Raw genomic sequence first — 18,746 nt, 5'->3', positions numbered from 1 at the left:
CTCCGCGGGAACAGGTATGTCAGTCATGGTGCACTGCACAGCCACCTGGGAGGGACAAGGTGACGGAGTCCTGTAGCAACCAATCAGCCTGTGGTTCTCACTGTTATCGGCAGCTCATGGAGGAGCTCAGGTGAAACAGAGTTGGGGACAGACACATCAATTATGTGATCTATAGTCACTGACTGCCCACTTCCTGCTGCCAAACAGAAGATCAAGAGAAGCTGTTAGCAGTGAAGAAAGCTCCTCAAGACCACCAACATATTCTTGCAGAGAGCTTGAAGATTTATTACAAAGCAAAGTTGATTGCCATGATAGATCTACTATTTCACTGCCACCAGGAAAAGCTTTTTTGGGCACAGCTCACACAGGAGCAATATTGTTTCAGTAGGCCCGCGGCTGATGATGCTCTTTGAGGGTCCTACTGCAGATGTATTGATAAACAGCAACTGAGTAGCATCTCAAAGTGTTAAACGGTATTCCAGAGTCAGCTTTTGTCAGTCAGCTGAATCGCTCGATGCAAGAACAGCAAATTCCATTGGTAGGATGTCATTACTGTTATCAGTTCGTAACAGTGGGAGTGGTCCAAAGCAATTCTCATTGGATGACTGAAAGTCTGATGTTCATCTGTGGCTCAACAATGCAAATGCCACACTCCTACTATCTAAACTGGGCCTCCCATCCTCCCGCCCTTCCGTTGTTTTGTAACTTTGGGCATTAGAATATCTCACAATTGAACAGGCACTTCGCACATCTGTCAAGGTGAGAGGTGTTGCAAAGGCTGGAATAAACATTGTGATGTCGTTGGACTCCTGTAATTTTGCTATAGTAGACACATGGCCCTGCAGACCAACCAAACGGCGATATTTTGGGAGCGCTTTATTTCACTACTGAAGGCGATCTCAACGGGCTCTGGTAATGTGGAAGTCGTTCTAGTTCAGAACAGTCATCATTTTAGTTTCTTTTTCCAGCAAAACCAAGGGATGATTTTGTTGAATATGTAGTTGTTCTGATGGTGAGCCAGTCCATAAAACCGGGCCGCAATAAATATCCTGACAAGCCCAAGGACTTTTCTTGCTTCCATAACAAAGTCTTAAGCCCAACTGCTGCAACACCCTGCCTTTTGGAAAATAAAGAGATTTAGATTCTGAGGTGCACCTTCACCTTTTATACTCATCATCCCCAAACCAGTTTAATCTACTTCCCACATCTCCCCATTTCTCCACACTCTTACTAGAAGCGCATCCCATTACAAAATAAGCACAGTTCACACTATCCCAAAAGCGGGGTTCAGACCTGAAATGCAGAAACCATCAAACAGAACACTCTATGCACATGCAAAGTGGATTTTTCCTACTTGGGGTGATGGTGGTGGTGGTGGTAATAAACCACCACTTTTCTAGGGTTACCAACTCTGGGTTAAGAATTTCCCTGGAGATTTGGGTGTGAAGTCTGGGGCCCGGATGGGGGGTCCTGAGATGCCAGGGTCAACGGCACCCAGGGGAAGTGGTCGCTGCAGCATGGAGCTCAGGTGTAATTCGGGAGGATCTCAGGTCCTACCTGGAAGCTGGCAACACTTCCCCACAGACTTGGAACTAGCAGTTGCAACTTGCACGTCCATATTAGCAATGCAAGCAAAGGTTTACCCTTGCAGACGGGCTGCATCCCCAGGCGCCGCTCTTCGGCTGGCCGGCTCAAGCCGCCAGCCCCCCCCCTCCTCTCAGACGAAACCCACTCCTCCCACCCTGGATATCCGGGGTGGGGAGTAAGGGACCAGTCCGCCTGCGCGGCAGCTCTTCCCCGCAGCTCCCAGGCGGCTGTTTGACGTCTCTATGGAAACAGAAGCACAGAGCATGTTTGGGGCTTGCAGGGGGGTCTGCAACAGCTCTGCAGACTGCATGCAATGGGAACCCTGAACAAAATGGCTTCTGAGTAAAGGGTTTCCTTGGCTTCATAAAAAACCAAGAGCATAGAGCAGCGAAGCATTTTGCAATAAACTCAAGGGACGAGGATGGCACGTGATGACAAGGATAGGTTCCCCTTAGAGGGAAACAGGAAAGCTGAAGGCGGCCCCAAGGGATGTGCTTTGCTGCACTTGGCTCCTGTAAAAATTGTGCATTATTTCCTAGAGATGGTAGAGAGCTTTTTTTCTCCATATGCACATCGTTCCAATACCACTCACAAGAGAAGGGTCCAAAAACAGGCGGCATCCAGCTTCTTGGACCATGCATGAGATTGTGACAGACATGAAGCCCCTTCTAGAAAACTTTATCAACTTCCCCATATGTTTCAGGGTTCAGCCCTAGGTTTGTAGAGTTTCCAGCTCAGAGTTGGGAACTTCCTAGAGATTTTGGGGCTGAGTTAAAACATACCAGTGCCCTAAGTTTGTAAAGTTTAACAGACCTAATAGCGTTTCCAAAACGAAGTATGTTGTTCTAATATTGAAGCTTAGTAAAAAAGAAAACCTTTTTTTTTAATGTGGGGGTCTTCTCATAACCTGAAACCCTAAGCTAGTGATCCTCAAGATCCTCAGTGTCAGAGGTGGGATCCAGCAGGTTCTCACAGGTTCCCGAGAGTAGGTTACTAATTATTTGTGTGTGCCGAGAGGGGGTTACTAATTGGTGATTTTGCCACGTGATGTTTGCCTTAGTTACGCCCCTCCTCTCAGCAGTAGCGCGCAGAACTTGAAGCAGTCTAGCAGGAGGTGCACCGGCGTGCATGGCAGCCTGTGCCTGCATGCATTCGTTTCCCACCCAAGGACCGGCGCAGAGGCTGCGTCCTTGCCACAGCCCCACCCAGGAATGCCCCGCCGAGCCCCATTGGCGCTAGGCCACAGTTTGAGTGCCACCACCATGGGAACCTGTTACTAAAATTTTTGGATCCCACCACTGCTCAGTGTGTTTTCTGGTGCCATTTCCTTCTTTCCCAAAAACACATTTTCCCCAAAGCAAGGAGCTAATCCTGGCTTTTCTCCATCTCTTGGGAGCAGTGGGCTCTTCAAATGGCTTCAGGAAGGAATCCCTTTTCTGCTTGTAGGGAGTCACCAGGGCGAAATCAGCCGTCTTCCTCAATCCAAGCCGTGGCTCACTTGCTTCATTTGTGCCTCGAAGTGCAAATAAACCACGTTTGCACAGCGATGGTGTGTGAAGCTGTTTTATTTTGCACTGTGGCGGGGCAGAGTTGAATTATGGGTGGGGGTCGGGGTGGGGGAGAAGCAAGGCGGTGGGAAAACGTGCAACCGAATTACACTTCTGAGGTAAATGTGAGGGTCGCCAAGTGCAGCAAAGCACATCCCTTGGGGCCGCCTCTCAGCTTTCCCGTTTCCCTCAAGGGAACCTATCCCGTGGTCACGTGCCATCCTCGTCCCCGCGAGTTTATTGCAAAATGCTTCGGCTGCTCTAGTGCTCTTGGTTTTTTTATGAAGCCAAGGAAACCTTTACTTCAGAAGCCATTTTGTCTAGGGTTCCCATTGCATGCAGTCTGCAGAGAGCTGTTGCAGACCCTCTTGCAAGCCCCAAACATGCCTGTGCTTCGTTTCCATAGAGACGTCAAACAGCCGCCTGGGAGCTGCGGGGAAGAGCTGGAGCCGCGCAGGCGGACACGGGCGCTTCGGTCCCCTTTTACTCCCCACCCCGGATATCCAGGGTGGGAGGAGTGGGGTTTCAGTCTCGAGAGGAGGGGGCTGGCGGGCTTGAGCCGGCCAGCCGAAGAGCGGCGCCTTGGGGATGTAGCCCGTCTGCAAGGGTAAACTTTGCTTGCATTGCTAATATGGACGTGCAAGTTGCAACTGCTAGTTCCAAGTCTGTGGGGGGAAGTTAGTGTTGCCAGCTTCCAGGTAGGACCTGGAGATCTCCCGGAATTACACCTGAGCTCCATGCTGCAGCGACCACTTCCCCTGGGTGCTTGGAAGGTTGGACTCTCTGGCATCTCAGACCCCCATCCGCCCCAGACTTCACACCCAAATCTCCAGGAAATTCCCAACCCTAGGAAAAGTGGTGGTTTATTACCACCACCACCACCATCACCCCCAAGTAGGAAAAATCCACTTTGCATGTGCATAGAGTGTTCTGTTTGATGGTTTCCTGCATTTCAGGTCTGAACCCCGTTTGGGATAGTGTGTGGAACTGTGCTTATTTTGTAATGGGATGGGTGTAGCTTTGGGTAAGAGTGTGGAGAAATGGGGAGAGATGTGGAAGTAGATTAAACTGGTTTGGGGATGAGTGGAGTATAAAAGGTGAAGGGGGTGCAATTGTGAACGCAAATTCTTTATTTCAAAAAGGCAGGGTGCTGCAGCAGTTGGGCTAAGACTTTGTTGCGGGGAAGCAAGAAAAGTCCTTGGGCTTGTCAGGATATTTATTGCGGCCCAAGGTTTTATGGACTGGAGCCCACCATCAGAACAATTACATATTCAACAAAATCATCCCTTGGTTTTGCTGGAAAAAGAAACTAAAATGATGACTGTTCTGGAACTAGAACGACTTCCACACATCTGTGAGCCTGTTGAGATCGCTCTCAGTAGTGAAATAAAAGCGTTCCCAAAGACAAGCCGTTTAAGTTGGTTCAGAAAGGGGGCCATGTGTCTACTATAGCAAAATTAAGCAGGAGTCCAACGACATCACAATGTTTATTCCAGCCTTTGCAACACCTCTCACCTTGACAGATGTATGAAGTGCCTGTTCAATTGTGAGATATTCTAATGCCCAAAGTTACAAACAACGGAAGGGCGGGAGGATGGGAGGCCCAGTTTCTTAGGATATAGGAGTGTGGCATTTGCATTGCTGAGCCACAGATGAACATCAGATCCTTTCAGTCATCCAATGAGAATTGCTTTGGACCACTCCCAGCTGTTGATGAACTGATAACAGTAATGACATCCTGCCAATGGAATTTGCTGTTCTTGCATCGAGCGGATTCAGCTGACTGACAAAAGCTGACTCTGGAATAAATTTCGGTTTAACACTTTGAGATGCTACTCAGCTGCTGTTTAATAATGTTGATCTGCAGTAGGACCCCAAAAGAGCATCAGCCGTGGGCCTACTGAAACAATATTGCTCCTGTGTGAGCGGTGCCCAAAAGCTTTTCCTGGTGGCAGTGAAAATAGTGTAGATCTATCATGGCAATCAACTTTGCTTTGTAATAAATCTTCAAGCTCTCTGCAAGAATATGTTGGTGGTCTTGAGTGGAGCTTTCTCTTCACTGCTAACAGCTTTCTTGATCTTCTGTTTGGCAGCAGGAAGTGGGCAGTCAGTGACTATAGATCACATACTGGACGTGTCTGTCCCCAACTCTGCTCTTACCTGAGCTCCTCCATGAGCTGCCGATAACAGTGAGAACCAGCTGATTGGTTGCTACAGTGACCTGTCACCTTGTCCCTCCCAGGTGGCTGTGCAGTGCACCATGACTGACATACCTGTTCCTGCGGAGTTGCTGTATTGGCATTGGAGCTGGCACCAAGAATATGCAGGTGAATGGCCCTAAAGAAGCTACGTGAGTTTGTTAATAAAACAGGAGTCTAGTGGCACCTTAAAGGCTGACAACATTTATCCCAGCATCCAACATCAATAAATACTTCCTTTCTTAACCAGGATAGCCATGACCAGGGTACTGTCCACCCATGATATTTGTGGTTTCATTGATCTAGAGCAGGGGTAGGGAACCTGCGGCTCTCCAGATGTTCAGGAACTACAATTCACATCAGCCTCTGTCAGCATGGCCAATTGGCCATGCTGGTAGGGGCTGATGGGAATTGTAGTTCCTGAACATCTGGAGAGCCGCAGGTTCCCTACCTCTGCTCTAGAAGAAGTGTGACTTGCTTTGAGGCCTGGAACATTTCGTCTAGATCCACTGGAGAAACAGTAGGACGATCAATTTTGGCAATTGAATTTGCAGCACATTCATTCAAACCACTACTAGGTGTTATCAAACCTTCAACACACTATCTCCTGCTCTACTGTCGCTGTGAGTGTCAGAAGGGAGTGGTGTGTAGGTTCCCTCTTCCTATACAAACTGCACATGAAGACATTAGGGGAAGGTTGAGCAAGTCCTGCTTGCCCAGTTGGGAGCGCCTTTAAGCCCAGATAAAACTGTTCTGTGTAAAGCAATGAAGAACTCCAAATATGTTCCCTCATGAGCATGCACTCTTCTGTGTCAAGTGCTATGTGTTTTCGACCTTGGTTGCCACCCATTGGTGTGCCAACTCTTCTTTTGGCAGTTCGTCCGGGCCGAGATAGGCCCGTCTGTGTGCTATCTTCAACTATGCTTCTTTCAGTGTGAACTCGCTTTGTTTATGGTATCTCTGCACGGGTGGGATGCGGGTCTGGTTTTATACTACTGTTTGAACTCTGGAAGTCCAGAGTGCTCCTGCCTTGCCTACGGATCTGTCTAAGCCAGTGAATAAAGAACTGTTTGTAGTTACTTTGCCCTGGACTCAGTCTGTTTGTTACATTCTGTATCAATGCAAATGAGCAGCACAAAATTGACTACTTTTAGTAACACAGCTCCAGGTGAGAGCAGGTAGGACACAGCATGCAAGCACCCTTAACTGCAGCAGGCAACAGGAGAAAAAAGGCTTTAATAGGGAGTAAGAAAATTACAGCAAGTGCCATAGCAAAAAAAAAGAGAGAAAAGAACCAAGAGTTACAGATTCCAGCTCCGTCCGGCGTGGTTTAGGACCCCTCCTCTCATTACAACTTCCTCTCATTACAGCAAAGATACGGAAGGGAACGAAAGGGAAGGAACAGGAGGCAGCCCTGCGCTCAGAATGCTCTGATCCCTACAGGAGCGGGTGGTTGAGCAGGAAGTTGACTTGAGAGAGCGAGAGAGAGAGAGAGCATGCTCTCTCCTTAGAAACTGGAATGACTTGGCACAGGGAAGGTGGCTGTCTCCAGCAGCCAGCTCGCCAAATACCTTCACACACCACTAGAGAGGTGAAGTGTAGCGGCCACCTCTGCTGCAGCGGAATGTGCCCGGGCTGACTGGCGCTCCGCTCATTCCGAGTGCAAGAAGCTCAAGGCCTCAAGTAATAGTTCTTTGCGTTAAGAGAAAGGCAGCTTTTGGGAGGCAATTTTTCCACATGCAGCAATAAGTTGAAACTCCTGCAGCGGCTCCGTGCGGAGGGGTCACTAGAGCGACCCTTCCTCCTCCCCCGCTCTCCCTTCCAAGAACTCGACCACTAGGAGACTCAAGTAGGCAAATCACAGCAAGTGATTGTTTAAAAAAACAAAAAAGGGTATCCAGTTAACACAGTTTTTTTTTTAAACAAGCAGAGTTTTTGTTCCAAAAATATTAAAAAAGCCCCCTCCCTCCCTTGGGCACGCTGACAAGTGTGGTACATTGAGCTGGGACAGCCTCCGCAGGTCTGGCTGCTTCTCAGTCCCGCTCCCGAGTTGCGGCCTTCTCTGTAGCCCCAGCAAGGTGGCTGTGCAGAGAGAAAGAGAAAGCAAAGCTGTGGATTCCAGCCCCGTGGTCTAGAACTGGGGGAAAACGAGAAAAGAAAATCCAGTCAATGAAAAACGTATCCTCACCTGCCAGAAGCACATAAAAGCATCCCACCCCACCCAGGGCAAAACAAATACAATTTATACGATTCTAATGCTTCCACCCCTCCTCTGAACACACACAAAAGCTCTCGTGCTTTCATTGCAACAGGCAGAGTCGTAGGACATCAGCAACACCATCCTAAATGTGGTTGGGCCCTTTTAAGCCCAATGTCTTCGACAGACTTAGAAGGGTATAACTCTGCTAAAGATGGCACTGTTAGACCGTGCCAACAGAATTCTCTAGGACTTCCAACACTTCCAGTGGTGTATTTGACTCCTTCTGGAAGGTCTGTTAGGATGAGTTCAAATGCATGCATTCAGAAACTTCAACAGCTTATTATTACAATTCATTTCCCTCTGTTCTTTTTATCATTTCAAGTCCTTCTCTTAATGCTGCCCCCCACAGTAGGGAGGTGAGTGGTAACAGGAATAGAGCTTTCTAAGCGGTGCTTCCCCCATCTGTGGGAATGTCTTCCCCACTGAAAGCTGTCTTGGTGCCTATTTTACAGGTTTTCAAACACATAGGGCAGTGATGGCGAACCTTTTAGAGACTGAGTGCCAGGGGGCAGAGCGAGGGGAAACTGTACTTGTGGCATGCATGCGCCCTGTGCCCCTTCCACGCCCCTGCCCTGCCCGGAATGTCCCAAAGCACCCCACCTCCAGAACACCCTTGCCACACCCTCGCAGGGGTGCATGCCCAGTACGTTGCGCACCCCTCTCCCCCTTGGCGCTATGCCACTGCCGAGTGCCCACACTGGGGTGACAGCTCGCGTGCCCACAAAGAGGGCTCTGAGTGCCACCTCTGGCATCCGCGCCATAGGTTCGCCACCACCGACATAGGGAAACATTCTGCGTCACCCAGTCATTTAACTAGTAGATACCTTTCTGGTATTTCTTAACACCACTCCTCTACGGTCTGTCCTCTGTTTACAAACAGATTTTTAAATGGCAGGTTTTACTGATTCGTTTTCTACTGCTGAGAGTTTTATTGCCTGCAATCCTTTAAAGCTGTTTTAAATTAACTACATTCCTTACAGCTTCATCAAGGATGTTAGCCACCTTCAGCAAGATTATTAGAAAGACAGAATGAAAATATTCTAGGCACTGATCCTAAAGGATAAATCTGAGGTGAAACACTGACGTCTGGCTACCCCTGATATTTTTCATCATTAAGCTGGTGATTGCATTATGTATGCTCCTGGACGCAAAGATAATATTGAACCCTAAAGAGCCTTGTTGCCTCCAAAATACTTAGGTATCTGGATGAACCACCTCATCTCAATGGGTATGAAGGTCTACGCTCTCATATTCAAATAAACTTTGGCTTTACGTGTCACTCTCACCCCAGAAACTGGTACTGAATTGACTTCCTCCTACGTATGGTACTGGCAGTTTGATGGCCTTTCCATTGTGTTCCCACAAGCCCCCAGTGAATTCTAGCACAGCCTTTAGTTATTACTTCTGGCATACTTAAAGGGGCTTACATTCTTGAGGAACTCCTCAGCCACAATGCGAGCCCTGGCATTGACAGACAGCTTCATCTCGCTGATTTCCTTGTCAATTTCCTCCATGAAGTGAATGACAAAGTCCACCAGCTTGTGTTTGTACATCTGTTCTGTATGGAAGTTTGTGATCAGGAAGCTGATGTCATAGCCCTGAGACAAAAAGAGAACAGCAGGAGATTAGAATATGGTGAACTGAGACAGACCCATCTTTCTTTCTGTTTGCTCTGGTCACAAGCCATCACTGGCAGGAAAAACAAAATCAGAAACTGTAGACCAGTGGTTCTCAACCTTCCTAATGCACAGCTGCATCTCTTTAATAATATAGTTCCTCAAAGTGCTGTGGGTGTGACTCCCCCAAACCCTGAACATCATGATCCATTTTACAGATGGAGAACACTGATGCAGAGAGTCTTAGGCAACCCCTGTGAAAGGGTCGTTTGACCCCCAGGTTGAGAACCACTGCTCTAGAAGTCTTCATTAACAACTGAAAATCATGGTTCTACACCTGCAGGAGTGGTATCACCTCAAGATAGCTGCAGCTAAGTTTTGGCTTTCTGGCACAGTGACATCTGGAGGCCAAATTGTGCTAACCACAGCATCTGTACATCCAAACATTAATTTATTAAATGATGCACCTGCCGCTTTCCCCTGCATTGTGAGTCACTGAAAAGCAGCAGGTAATAGAAACGGCCAGATACCAAGACTTGCTCTTTGTGTGACTCCCATATCTACAATGCTGAGGAAGGCCACCTTGCATTATGCCAGGGGACATAAGCAGCCTGTAAACAAGCTCAACACCTAAGAGGAAAATGCTCACGCTTCTAGTCACCAACGCCCACCCAGGACTCAAGCGTTCTAAGGGGGCTGCAGCGATACAATCTGAGACGCGCAGAAGGGTCAAGCTAACTCCTTGCTATTGGCATGGCTGGGAGTGATATATAAAGAGGAGCTCTGCTGGCCCACATGAAAGGTCATCCAAGCCCAGCAATCCTGATCTAACAGTGCCCAATATGAAGCTTCCAGACAGCCCATGACTAGGGCATGGCCAATAGGTCTTCCATGCTGCTTCTCCCTATGATGGGTATTTGGTTGGCTGTTTCCTTTAAACATTCAGTCATGCCACGCCTTTACTGGCATAAACAAATACAGTAAACAACATACAATATACAACAGCTTAAAAGCCAAGCACGACCTGGGTTGATAAAAACAATCAATGCAATTGTTGTTATCTTGAGGATAAGCACCAAGAAAGAAGCAACTGAAACTGTGATTTCAGGGTTATGATCATTCAGTGAAGAGTAGACCATATGAGCAGGATGATGAAATGTTCCTTGATGACAGCAGGGGATTAACCAATAGGAAGCACAGGTCGGTGTTAAATCTACAGTCCAAAAGGATATGGGGTAGGGTGGCTGATACTCCTTGTCCACAGTGGTGTTTGGGTATTTGATGGTATGTCAGTTGTAGCACTGGATGGAAAACTATTATGTCATGATTGTTATTTTGTTGATGCTGTTGCGTTATATGCCAATGTGTCATGTTACTGATAATTTTTGTGTGATGGTATACTTTGTAATGTGCGATACTGACTTTGTAATTTGTGATGTTGTGGCTTGTTATTTTGCTGACTTTACTGCCCATGCCTATGAATTTTTTCTTGCATGTTGTGATGCTTATTAATGTTTGCTAGTATTGATATTGCTGATATTGACATTGTTACTCATACTATTGTCGTGCGCCGCCCTGAGCCCTTCGAGGGAGGGCGGGATATAAATTGAATAAACTAGCCTAAACAGCGCTAGCATAAAGTTTTTCGCTGCTCAATAGATGTCAAATTGATAAGATAATTGGGGCTAACTCTATAGCTGGGTTGAATTTCAAAGACATGGCTGGGGGGGATGGGACACATGTTGCTCCTCTAAACATGGATCCCTCTAAATATGAAGCCACTGTGGCTAAAAGCTCTATGTAGACTCAGATCATGGATTTGTCAACCCACTTTGAAAACCTATCTAATTAGATACCACTCAGAAAAAAAAAAAAGCTTTTCCAGCCATTAATGAACTACAATTTCCATCAGCCCCTGTTAGCATGGTCAATTGGCCTTGCTGGCAGGGGCTGATGGGAATTGTAGTTCATGAACATCTGGAGAGCCGCAGGTTGCAGACCCCTGATCTAAACTAAGTCCCATCACAACAACCTGTGGAAGAAGGTCACAACTGCCCCACAAACGTTATTTGAGAAAGTGATCTGCAATTTGCATTCCTCAAATCAGCCAACACATATATATATATATATTTTAAAGCATACAAATAACCTTCCTCCAAAGAGCATTAACTGTCACTGGAGACCTCAAGCAAATTAGAATCTTCCGTGCTGCTTGGTCAGACCACCTCACCTCAACAGGTTTCCGGCGTAAAATGAAGAAGTTCTCTGCTCTCATCATCATGAAGCGCATGAACTTGTGACACAGGATCTTCTCAATTTCATCTGCCTGCAGGAGGGAATGGGAAGCCCGTCAGCCTTTCCTCTAGGAAGAGAAGCAGTGACCACCGCACTCCACCCCTTTCTTTCTTGGGCACTGCTTACCTGCTTGACTGCAATGCTGACGCGCACAGAGTTGATGGACCCTTCGATCAGGACTTTCTCCTTCTCGTTTCTGCTGATGATCACGGGCTGTAACAACAGCTCCTTGCTGCTTCTGCAAAGCCACAAAGAGACACACCTGTATCAGTGGCACAGTGCACAGTGCGGGGCACATCTGGCCTCTCCTTTGGACCGATCCCAGCACAACATATCCAGATTTCACCTCCATATGCATTCCTCTCTCTCATTCATACACACAATTTAAGCCTACATACACCTGTCAGATTCATATCACACACACACACACTAAATTCAGAGGCATTTTTACAAGTTGTGGAGCATGGGAAAGAAGTGCCTAATTCTCATACCCCTTAGATTTGTCAGCTAGGAGCAGATCACAAAAGGCTTGTAGTTTGCATGAGGCCTAACTCCTAATCCATACATGCTGTTGCACAACAACCTACTCATGAACAATTTGTTCTGGGGAAAGTGGGGGGGGGGGGGAAGAGAAGAGGATCTGAGATACAAAATACAGTCCAGGGAGCATGTATCATCTACCCCTGCCCCAAAAGACACAGTATAGGAATCATTAATTCAGCTACTTGATCAGAGTAAACAGTTAAGTTTTTTTTACAAATTCACAAAACATCCAATTAATATGTCGTTCAATTCCATGGACTGGATTCTAATCTCCCAATATTTGACTCACAACTTTCACAATGTTATTTGCCCTGGAAAATATTTAACAAACATTCCTGTCTAGATGTAACACATTCCCATGTCTTCCATAAGCAACTGCATTTGGATACCTTCAAAAAAAAAAACAACATTTCCCCACAGGAATCCACCTGCACCCTTTGCTAACGGTCCTTTCCGTGTCTCCATCACCCTTAGAGTCATAGGAACACGAGAGAAGGGTTGGGGGGTGGGGTGGGGGGTTGGCCAGCTATAGATGCAGTCAAAATGTTACGAGCAAAACCCACCAAAACATGGCTACACAGCCTGGAAAACCCACAACACCTGGGGTATTTTTGGTTGTTTTTTTCTTAAAGTAGAGGTACATAACCTTTAGAGCTCTTTGCTCAAGAAGGTTTAACTTAAGGGTTTTATACCAGGTCAAAAAAAAATGTTTGACCAGGGTACATTTAACAGGTATGGGTTTCTGGTCTGACTTTTGTTAGCACAGTGGTTGGACTAGGATTTCGGAGACCCAGATCCAATCCCCCACTCTGGCCTGTAAGCTTGATCAGGGGTCACCCACTCTATCCAAGCCTAACCTAGCTAAACAGGGCTGTTGTGAGGATAACATGAAGCTTGAGAGAACGAGCTGGTTTCGGTGCCCCACTGGGGAGAAAGTGGGCTATAAATATGTGAACAAATATCGCTGTGTGGGTCTGCTGCTCTTTTTGATTTGATTGGTACTTGGAGCTGATCTGTACAATATGATTGCATAATTTAGGCCTCTTCCTCACATACAGATTAATGCACTTTCAGTCCACTTTCAAAGCACTTTGCAGCTGGATTTTACTGTGCGGAAGAGCAAAATCCACTTGCAACAATTGTGAAAGTGGACTGAAAGTGCATCATTCTGCATGTGCGGAACAGGCCTTAATGTTTCTTTAAAATGTTTTCCCCATCTTTTCAGCTAAAAGTCCCTGAGTAGGGTTACAATAACCATGCAACCCACAACTGGGAACTATACAGAACATCCGATCGAAGTGATGATGTTCTAAAAATACCAGAGCAACAAGACCATAAAAAAACCTAACAAAAGCACAATATTACAAAAAGACACACAATATCAAGCTTTGCCACATTGAAACATAAAACCATGGTGGTGGGGGTGGGGGTGGGGGGAGAGACAGGCAGTATTAAAGGAGAATTAAGGAACAAAGAGAAGGGAAAACACTCAGCTATCTGCAAGTGCCTGGGGGAACAGGTTGCAGCTGGACACTTCAAAGTGTCAGGAGGAAGTTCCAAAGGGAAAATACAGTACAAAAACAGCACCAATGGGAGGTAGAGGTTACAGTGTCACACTAGGATCTGAGAAGCCCAGATTCAATCCCCACTCTGCCATGGAAACCTGTAGGGTAACCCTGGGCCAGTCGCTCACTCTCAGTCTAACATACCTCACAGGGCTGTTGTGAGAATAAAATGGGGAGATGGAACTATGTAAGCTTCTTTAGGTATCCATTGCAGGGGAAAGGCAGGGTACAAAAGACGTATATAAAATAAAATAGGAGTCCCACCCACTTTGCATCTTGTGGGGGGATACAAAGCAGGGCTTCCAAGCAGACTTTACCTGGCAAATAAGTTCCATGGGGAACAGGCAGCCTGCAGTGAATGACCTACTGGGATCAGGCCTGCAAACCGGAGAGCTTCTCCGTCTGACAGCAGAAGCCACAACCTTTCAGCAGCAGCAGGCGGCTAATCAGCATGAGCTTCCCCTTGTACATATACAACTGCACCCTTAGCTCACACAGACTGTGTAGGGGGCAAAAAAAGGGAACAATTGCGCAACTGATCTCAGTCCCTGTGTTTGCAAATAGGAGAGGCCATCTACTGTACAATTCCACACGTACCTGTGCGACCCAGCAGGTAGCGAGCTTCTGAAAAGATCTGGTTTTAACCCCTTGTTCTGACTGTACTGATTAGTTGAGTGGTCTTGGGCTTGCCAGGTGGTTGTTGCAAGTAACAGTGACATCGCGTCGTATTTTTTTAAAAGCAGCACAGCAAAATCCCTACTCTCGTTCTTGCCTGCTTGAGAGCGTCTAATTCACAGTTGCAGACCACAGCGTATTAGTCATACCTGAATTTTGAGATTAATAATTTGGTTCAAAGTGTGGACCCTCTTGCTATGTCTGGGCTTGCTATGCCCAGGGTGCAAAAATATTTACACCAGGACAACTTTTGCACTACTAGGACATGAGCCACATTCAGAGGCCACGTCAAGCAAGCACTGAGCCCAAATGCCTTCTAGCACTTGCCTCTTTGCTCACACAGAGCACAATGAATGAAACCTACTTTAAAACTAATTAAGGTTACCCAGGCTGCATCAGTGCATGCATGTGACTAAAGTTGGTTTCCCCTACACAAAAATGATTCTAACACCTGGATTAAAAGCTGCCTTAGAATCCTGGGTTGGCAGGGGGACCCGAAATTAACTCTAGTTAAACTTCACACCTGCATGTCTTTTTCAATAGGTAACCCGAGCTGGTTTCAAATCAGAATGCCATCACTGTTGTCCATGCAGGGGAGGAAGAGTAGGTATCCCTGCAATCGTCCTCCAGTGTGTGTGAATACACACCTGTGTAAGAAACTGCATTTTTATCCACCTGTGACAAGCAAAGACACTGAAAGTCCACACATGAAGCTGCCTTACACTAAATTGGTCCCTTGGTCTACAGAGGTAAGTGTTGCCTCAGACTGGCAGAAGCTCTTTATTTTCTCAGGCTGAGGTCTCATACATCTCCGACCTCATCCTTTCACAGGTGTCAAACTCGCGGCCCTCCAGATGGCATGGACTACAGTTCCCATCATCCCCTGCCAGCATGAGCAATTAGCCATACTGGCAGGGGATGATGGGAACTGTAGTCCATACCATCTGGAGGGCTGCGAGTTTGACGCCTAACTGGAGATGGTAAGGATTGAACATGGGACCCTCTGCTTGCAAAGTGCCACTGTAGAGGTATGTTTCAGACCCCTGGCCACACTTACTCTGTGAACATGGCCCCAAGCACAAAAACATGAGCTTTAATTTAAAAAGAAAACAGGCAACAGAACTATTTCTCATGTTTACAAAGAAAAAAGGAAGAAAGCCCTTATGTCACATGATGGTTTTTGAGGCCGTTTTCTGAGGGTCAAAGGGCTTGCACAGCCAGCCGGCCTTTACCACGACCCCCGTCTTATTTCCTTGTCCATATTCACCTAAATGTCTTTTCAACATTCCTCGACAAATTAATTGCGATACCAAATTCTGCAAAAGTAGTCTCTCCTCCAAATCTGCCCAAGACCACACAGTTAACCTGTAAAGCCAGAACAAGGGTTCAAAACCAGATCTGTTCAGATTAACTCTTTACCTGCTGGGTCACACAGGTTGCCATGCAAAGCATGCAAATTAAATACCATCTAACGCAATTTTCTGAATTCAATCCAAATTCCTGGATTTGGAGCTTTGTTGCACACATGCAGGTTTTTGAAAAACGGACCACTGAAGAAAAGGAGTACATTGACTGTAAAAAAGCTATTATAATAGAGCAATTTGAGGATTAGCCTACAACCAAACAGCTTTGGAAGGACATATGCATCAAGAATGGAATGTCCGAGGAACCCATCAGAGAGGAACCAGCTGGTGGTAATTAAAAGGCCTTGAGTGTACCTTGAAATGACAATGCAGCATAAATGGTGGAGAAGACCTTGGTGGTACCATCAGGATGTGTATGTGTGTTTGAAAGGTGGGCTAAGTCACCTGGACCTTACCACCCAGTCCACCAAGCCTTAAGGAGCTGCAGTACAGATACGACAGTAAAAGCCAAAGGCACAATGCTCCAGATCTAAACACCACCTCCACAGAGTCAGTTTCTTTTAAGCCACTCCAGTCATACATCAATGCTAGAATCAAGAGCCCAGCAGATTGCCTGCAAAGCTTTTTTGACATTTGTTTGTTAGGAAGCACACCGCTTTGGATCATTTGCTCATGCTGAGTTTCTACCAAGTCACCATTTGAAAAAAAGGTAGACTGACTGGGATAGTGGCAATGCTGCCATAGTACAGAGTATCAAAACAAGCAGTAAAAGATAACAGGCAGAGAGAAAAGCAAATCATATATGTAGACACACAGAAAGATGTACAGGAATGAAACATGAGGAACAATTTTGATAATATGCAGGTTCTTACGGAGCTCAGGAGTCAAACTTATGACAAGACAGGATGTAGTGTTTAATGCCTACCAGACACCAAGATATGGAAATGGAAGAAGGAAGCTGGTAGGAAGAGACCAAGTAAAGAAGGAAGATGAGATACTAGAACAGGACTATGAGGACAGCTACAACAGGAACTCGATGAAGGAAAATAGGCATGTGCACATCCTGCCGTGGAAGGATCAGAGGGCAAATGGAGCACTTCTCTTTGAGTCATGCCCTACATAAGGTGCTACGAGCAGGAACAACAAGCAGAAATGGAAGATATCAAAGAGTATTAGTTATCGGGCAATGAGGGATGAACTGAGCAAAAAGAGGGATCACAAAGTGAAAATGTATGGAAGGCCTAAGGAGATGAAATGGTCACATGAGAATGCAATGGGAAATCTTCCTTTGCTAACAGTTTATAACACCTTCAACTCAGAATTTGATCTCAGAGGAAGTGATAACATTAAGCACAAAAATATACAGATTAAAATCCAGAAGAAGAAACCTAAACCCGAGGCAACACAGGATGAGAAGAACAAGCAGAACATCAGCGCCATCCCTTCTCTCCCAAATAAATCTGGCAGACATAATTGCACCTTGGAACCAGCTCTAGTTAGGAAACCTACGCACTTGGCTCCCATGGCAACACCCATGCCTTTTCATTCATTCTCCCATGACTTCTCCTTTTCTTCTTTGCCACTTCCCTGTGTTTTCTCCTCCCCACTGGGCTGCTTCAGTTCTCACTTCAGAAATGAAGCGCCGGAGCATTTTTACAAGAGCTATTTACATCTATCAATCTCTAGTTACAAACTCGTTATGTTAATCGTCAGGGTGCACCAAACATTCTTTCCAAAGACTGGAGCGCAGCGCCTTGATAAGGAGCTCCAGGCTGCAAGTGAGACATCCCTCCTCCCTCCCCCCATCACATAAAACCCAAATAGTCTTGATTCTCATCCAACCTCTCACCCCTTTGTACCTGACTTCCACCTCAGGCTTATTGTGCCGCTCCACCACTTGGGATGAGAAGTTCTCCAGGCACAGGGCAGCCTGCAAGGTCGCACGTACTGCATTGAGATAGGGGCGGAGGGTGGCGGTCTGTAAAGGAGGAGGCAAAACTGTGAGGCACCAACAAGACTAAAAAAGGGCTCCCAAATTTGAGACACATCACTACTAAAAGACGTCACCCTTCATATAATATGAGTCTGTCAGACCACTGGCTCATTTCTCCCAACACTGCTCGCCCTCTGCACTCCACATCTCCCCAACCTTACGGTTATGCCGAGAGGTCTTCTCTGCTCTTGTTTTCAAACATCCGACCAGATAAAAGAACGACTGAGAACTCAACAGCTTGCAGGCTGTTTTGCATCACTGAGATCGGTATAACCCAGCTTTTGTTTCTGGATTTCACTTCGAGTCAGTACAGTTACCAGGAATCACAACCCTCTGAGGTGCAATAATCAGAGGGTCAACTTAGGGCTTGGGGAGACCTGGGTGCATCACTCCACACGGCCACGAAGCTCGCACTTCTTGCACTAATCTTGCGCTGGGCACTCGACAGCGCCAAGGCCTACTTTACAAGACTATCGTGAGGAAAGATGAAGATCGAGGCAACAATGTGGGGCCACCCTTGGGCTCCTTGCAGGCAAGACGAGATAAGCATGGAGCAGACCAGAAGGCGAGCCACCCTGCACTAACTCACCACCCTCCCTCCTCGTCGGGCAACTGACCACTCCCTCGACACATCTCTACCTGTCAGCCCCCATCGCCTTCCCTTCGGCCAGTGCTGACCCAGTCCCACCCCCCTCGCGCTCACCATGGTAGCAAGAGAGGCTGCGGAGGCGGCGGTAGCAGCTTGGGTCTAGGTCCCGGGAACGGAAGCGGAAGTAACCCCTCCACCCAATACTGCCCACCGCTTCCGGAATATCTGGACTGTTCCAAAGGGTACCGCGAGGGGAGACCCTCTCGATCTTCCCCGTTTCCGAGTCTTTCGAGTAAACAGAGAGGGGAGGGAAAACATTGGAAGCACCCAGTTCTCTCTGCTTGTGCGCCACACCCTTCAGTATCCTGCGCGGCATTTCCCCCCCTTAACTCGAAGGTGGTACAACCGGGCCTCCCTCACTCCATATTTGGAAATAAGAACGAGGTGGGCGTGTCCAAAAGAAAACAGCCAATGAAGAGGAGGACAATCCCGCCCGCAAAAAAATTGGCTCTCA

General features: G+C 46.9%; 1 protein-coding gene across 1 annotated transcript; it reads right to left on the bottom strand.

The window, feature by feature from the left end:
* Positions 1–6,549: 6,549 nt before the first annotated feature.
* ARPC4 (actin related protein 2/3 complex subunit 4) lies at positions 6,550–18,594 on the bottom strand. Its single transcript, XM_048488628.1, has 6 exons — positions 18,347–18,594; positions 17,510–17,628; positions 11,630–11,741; positions 11,439–11,534; positions 9,020–9,190; positions 6,550–7,469 (listed from the first exon to the last, which is right to left on the bottom strand). Exons 1-6 carry the CDS (start codon positions 18,347–18,349, stop codon positions 7,464–7,466), a joined length of 507 nt encoding a protein of 168 aa, XP_048344585.1. The 5' UTR covers positions 18,350–18,594; the 3' UTR covers positions 6,550–7,463.
* Positions 18,595–18,746: the final 152 nt, after the last annotated feature.

This window comes from Sphaerodactylus townsendi, linkage group LG03 (assembly GCF_021028975.2).
Source record: "Sphaerodactylus townsendi isolate TG3544 linkage group LG03, MPM_Stown_v2.3, whole genome shotgun sequence".
Lineage (NCBI taxonomy): Eukaryota > Metazoa > Chordata > Lepidosauria > Squamata > Sphaerodactylidae > Sphaerodactylus > Sphaerodactylus townsendi.
This window is presented reverse-complemented; position numbering and strand designations above follow the sequence as displayed.

Coding starts and splice junctions, on each gene's coding strand:
- ARPC4 (XM_048488628.1), bottom strand. Junction 11,742..17,509: donor AAGCCTGAGGTGGAAGTCAG/GTACAAAGGGGT, acceptor GTGGCTTTGCAG/AAGCAGCAAGGAGCTGTTGT. Junction 9,191..11,438: donor TACGCCGGAAACCTGTTGAG/GTGAGGTGGTCT, acceptor TTTTTGTCTCAG/GGCTATGACATCAGCTTCCT.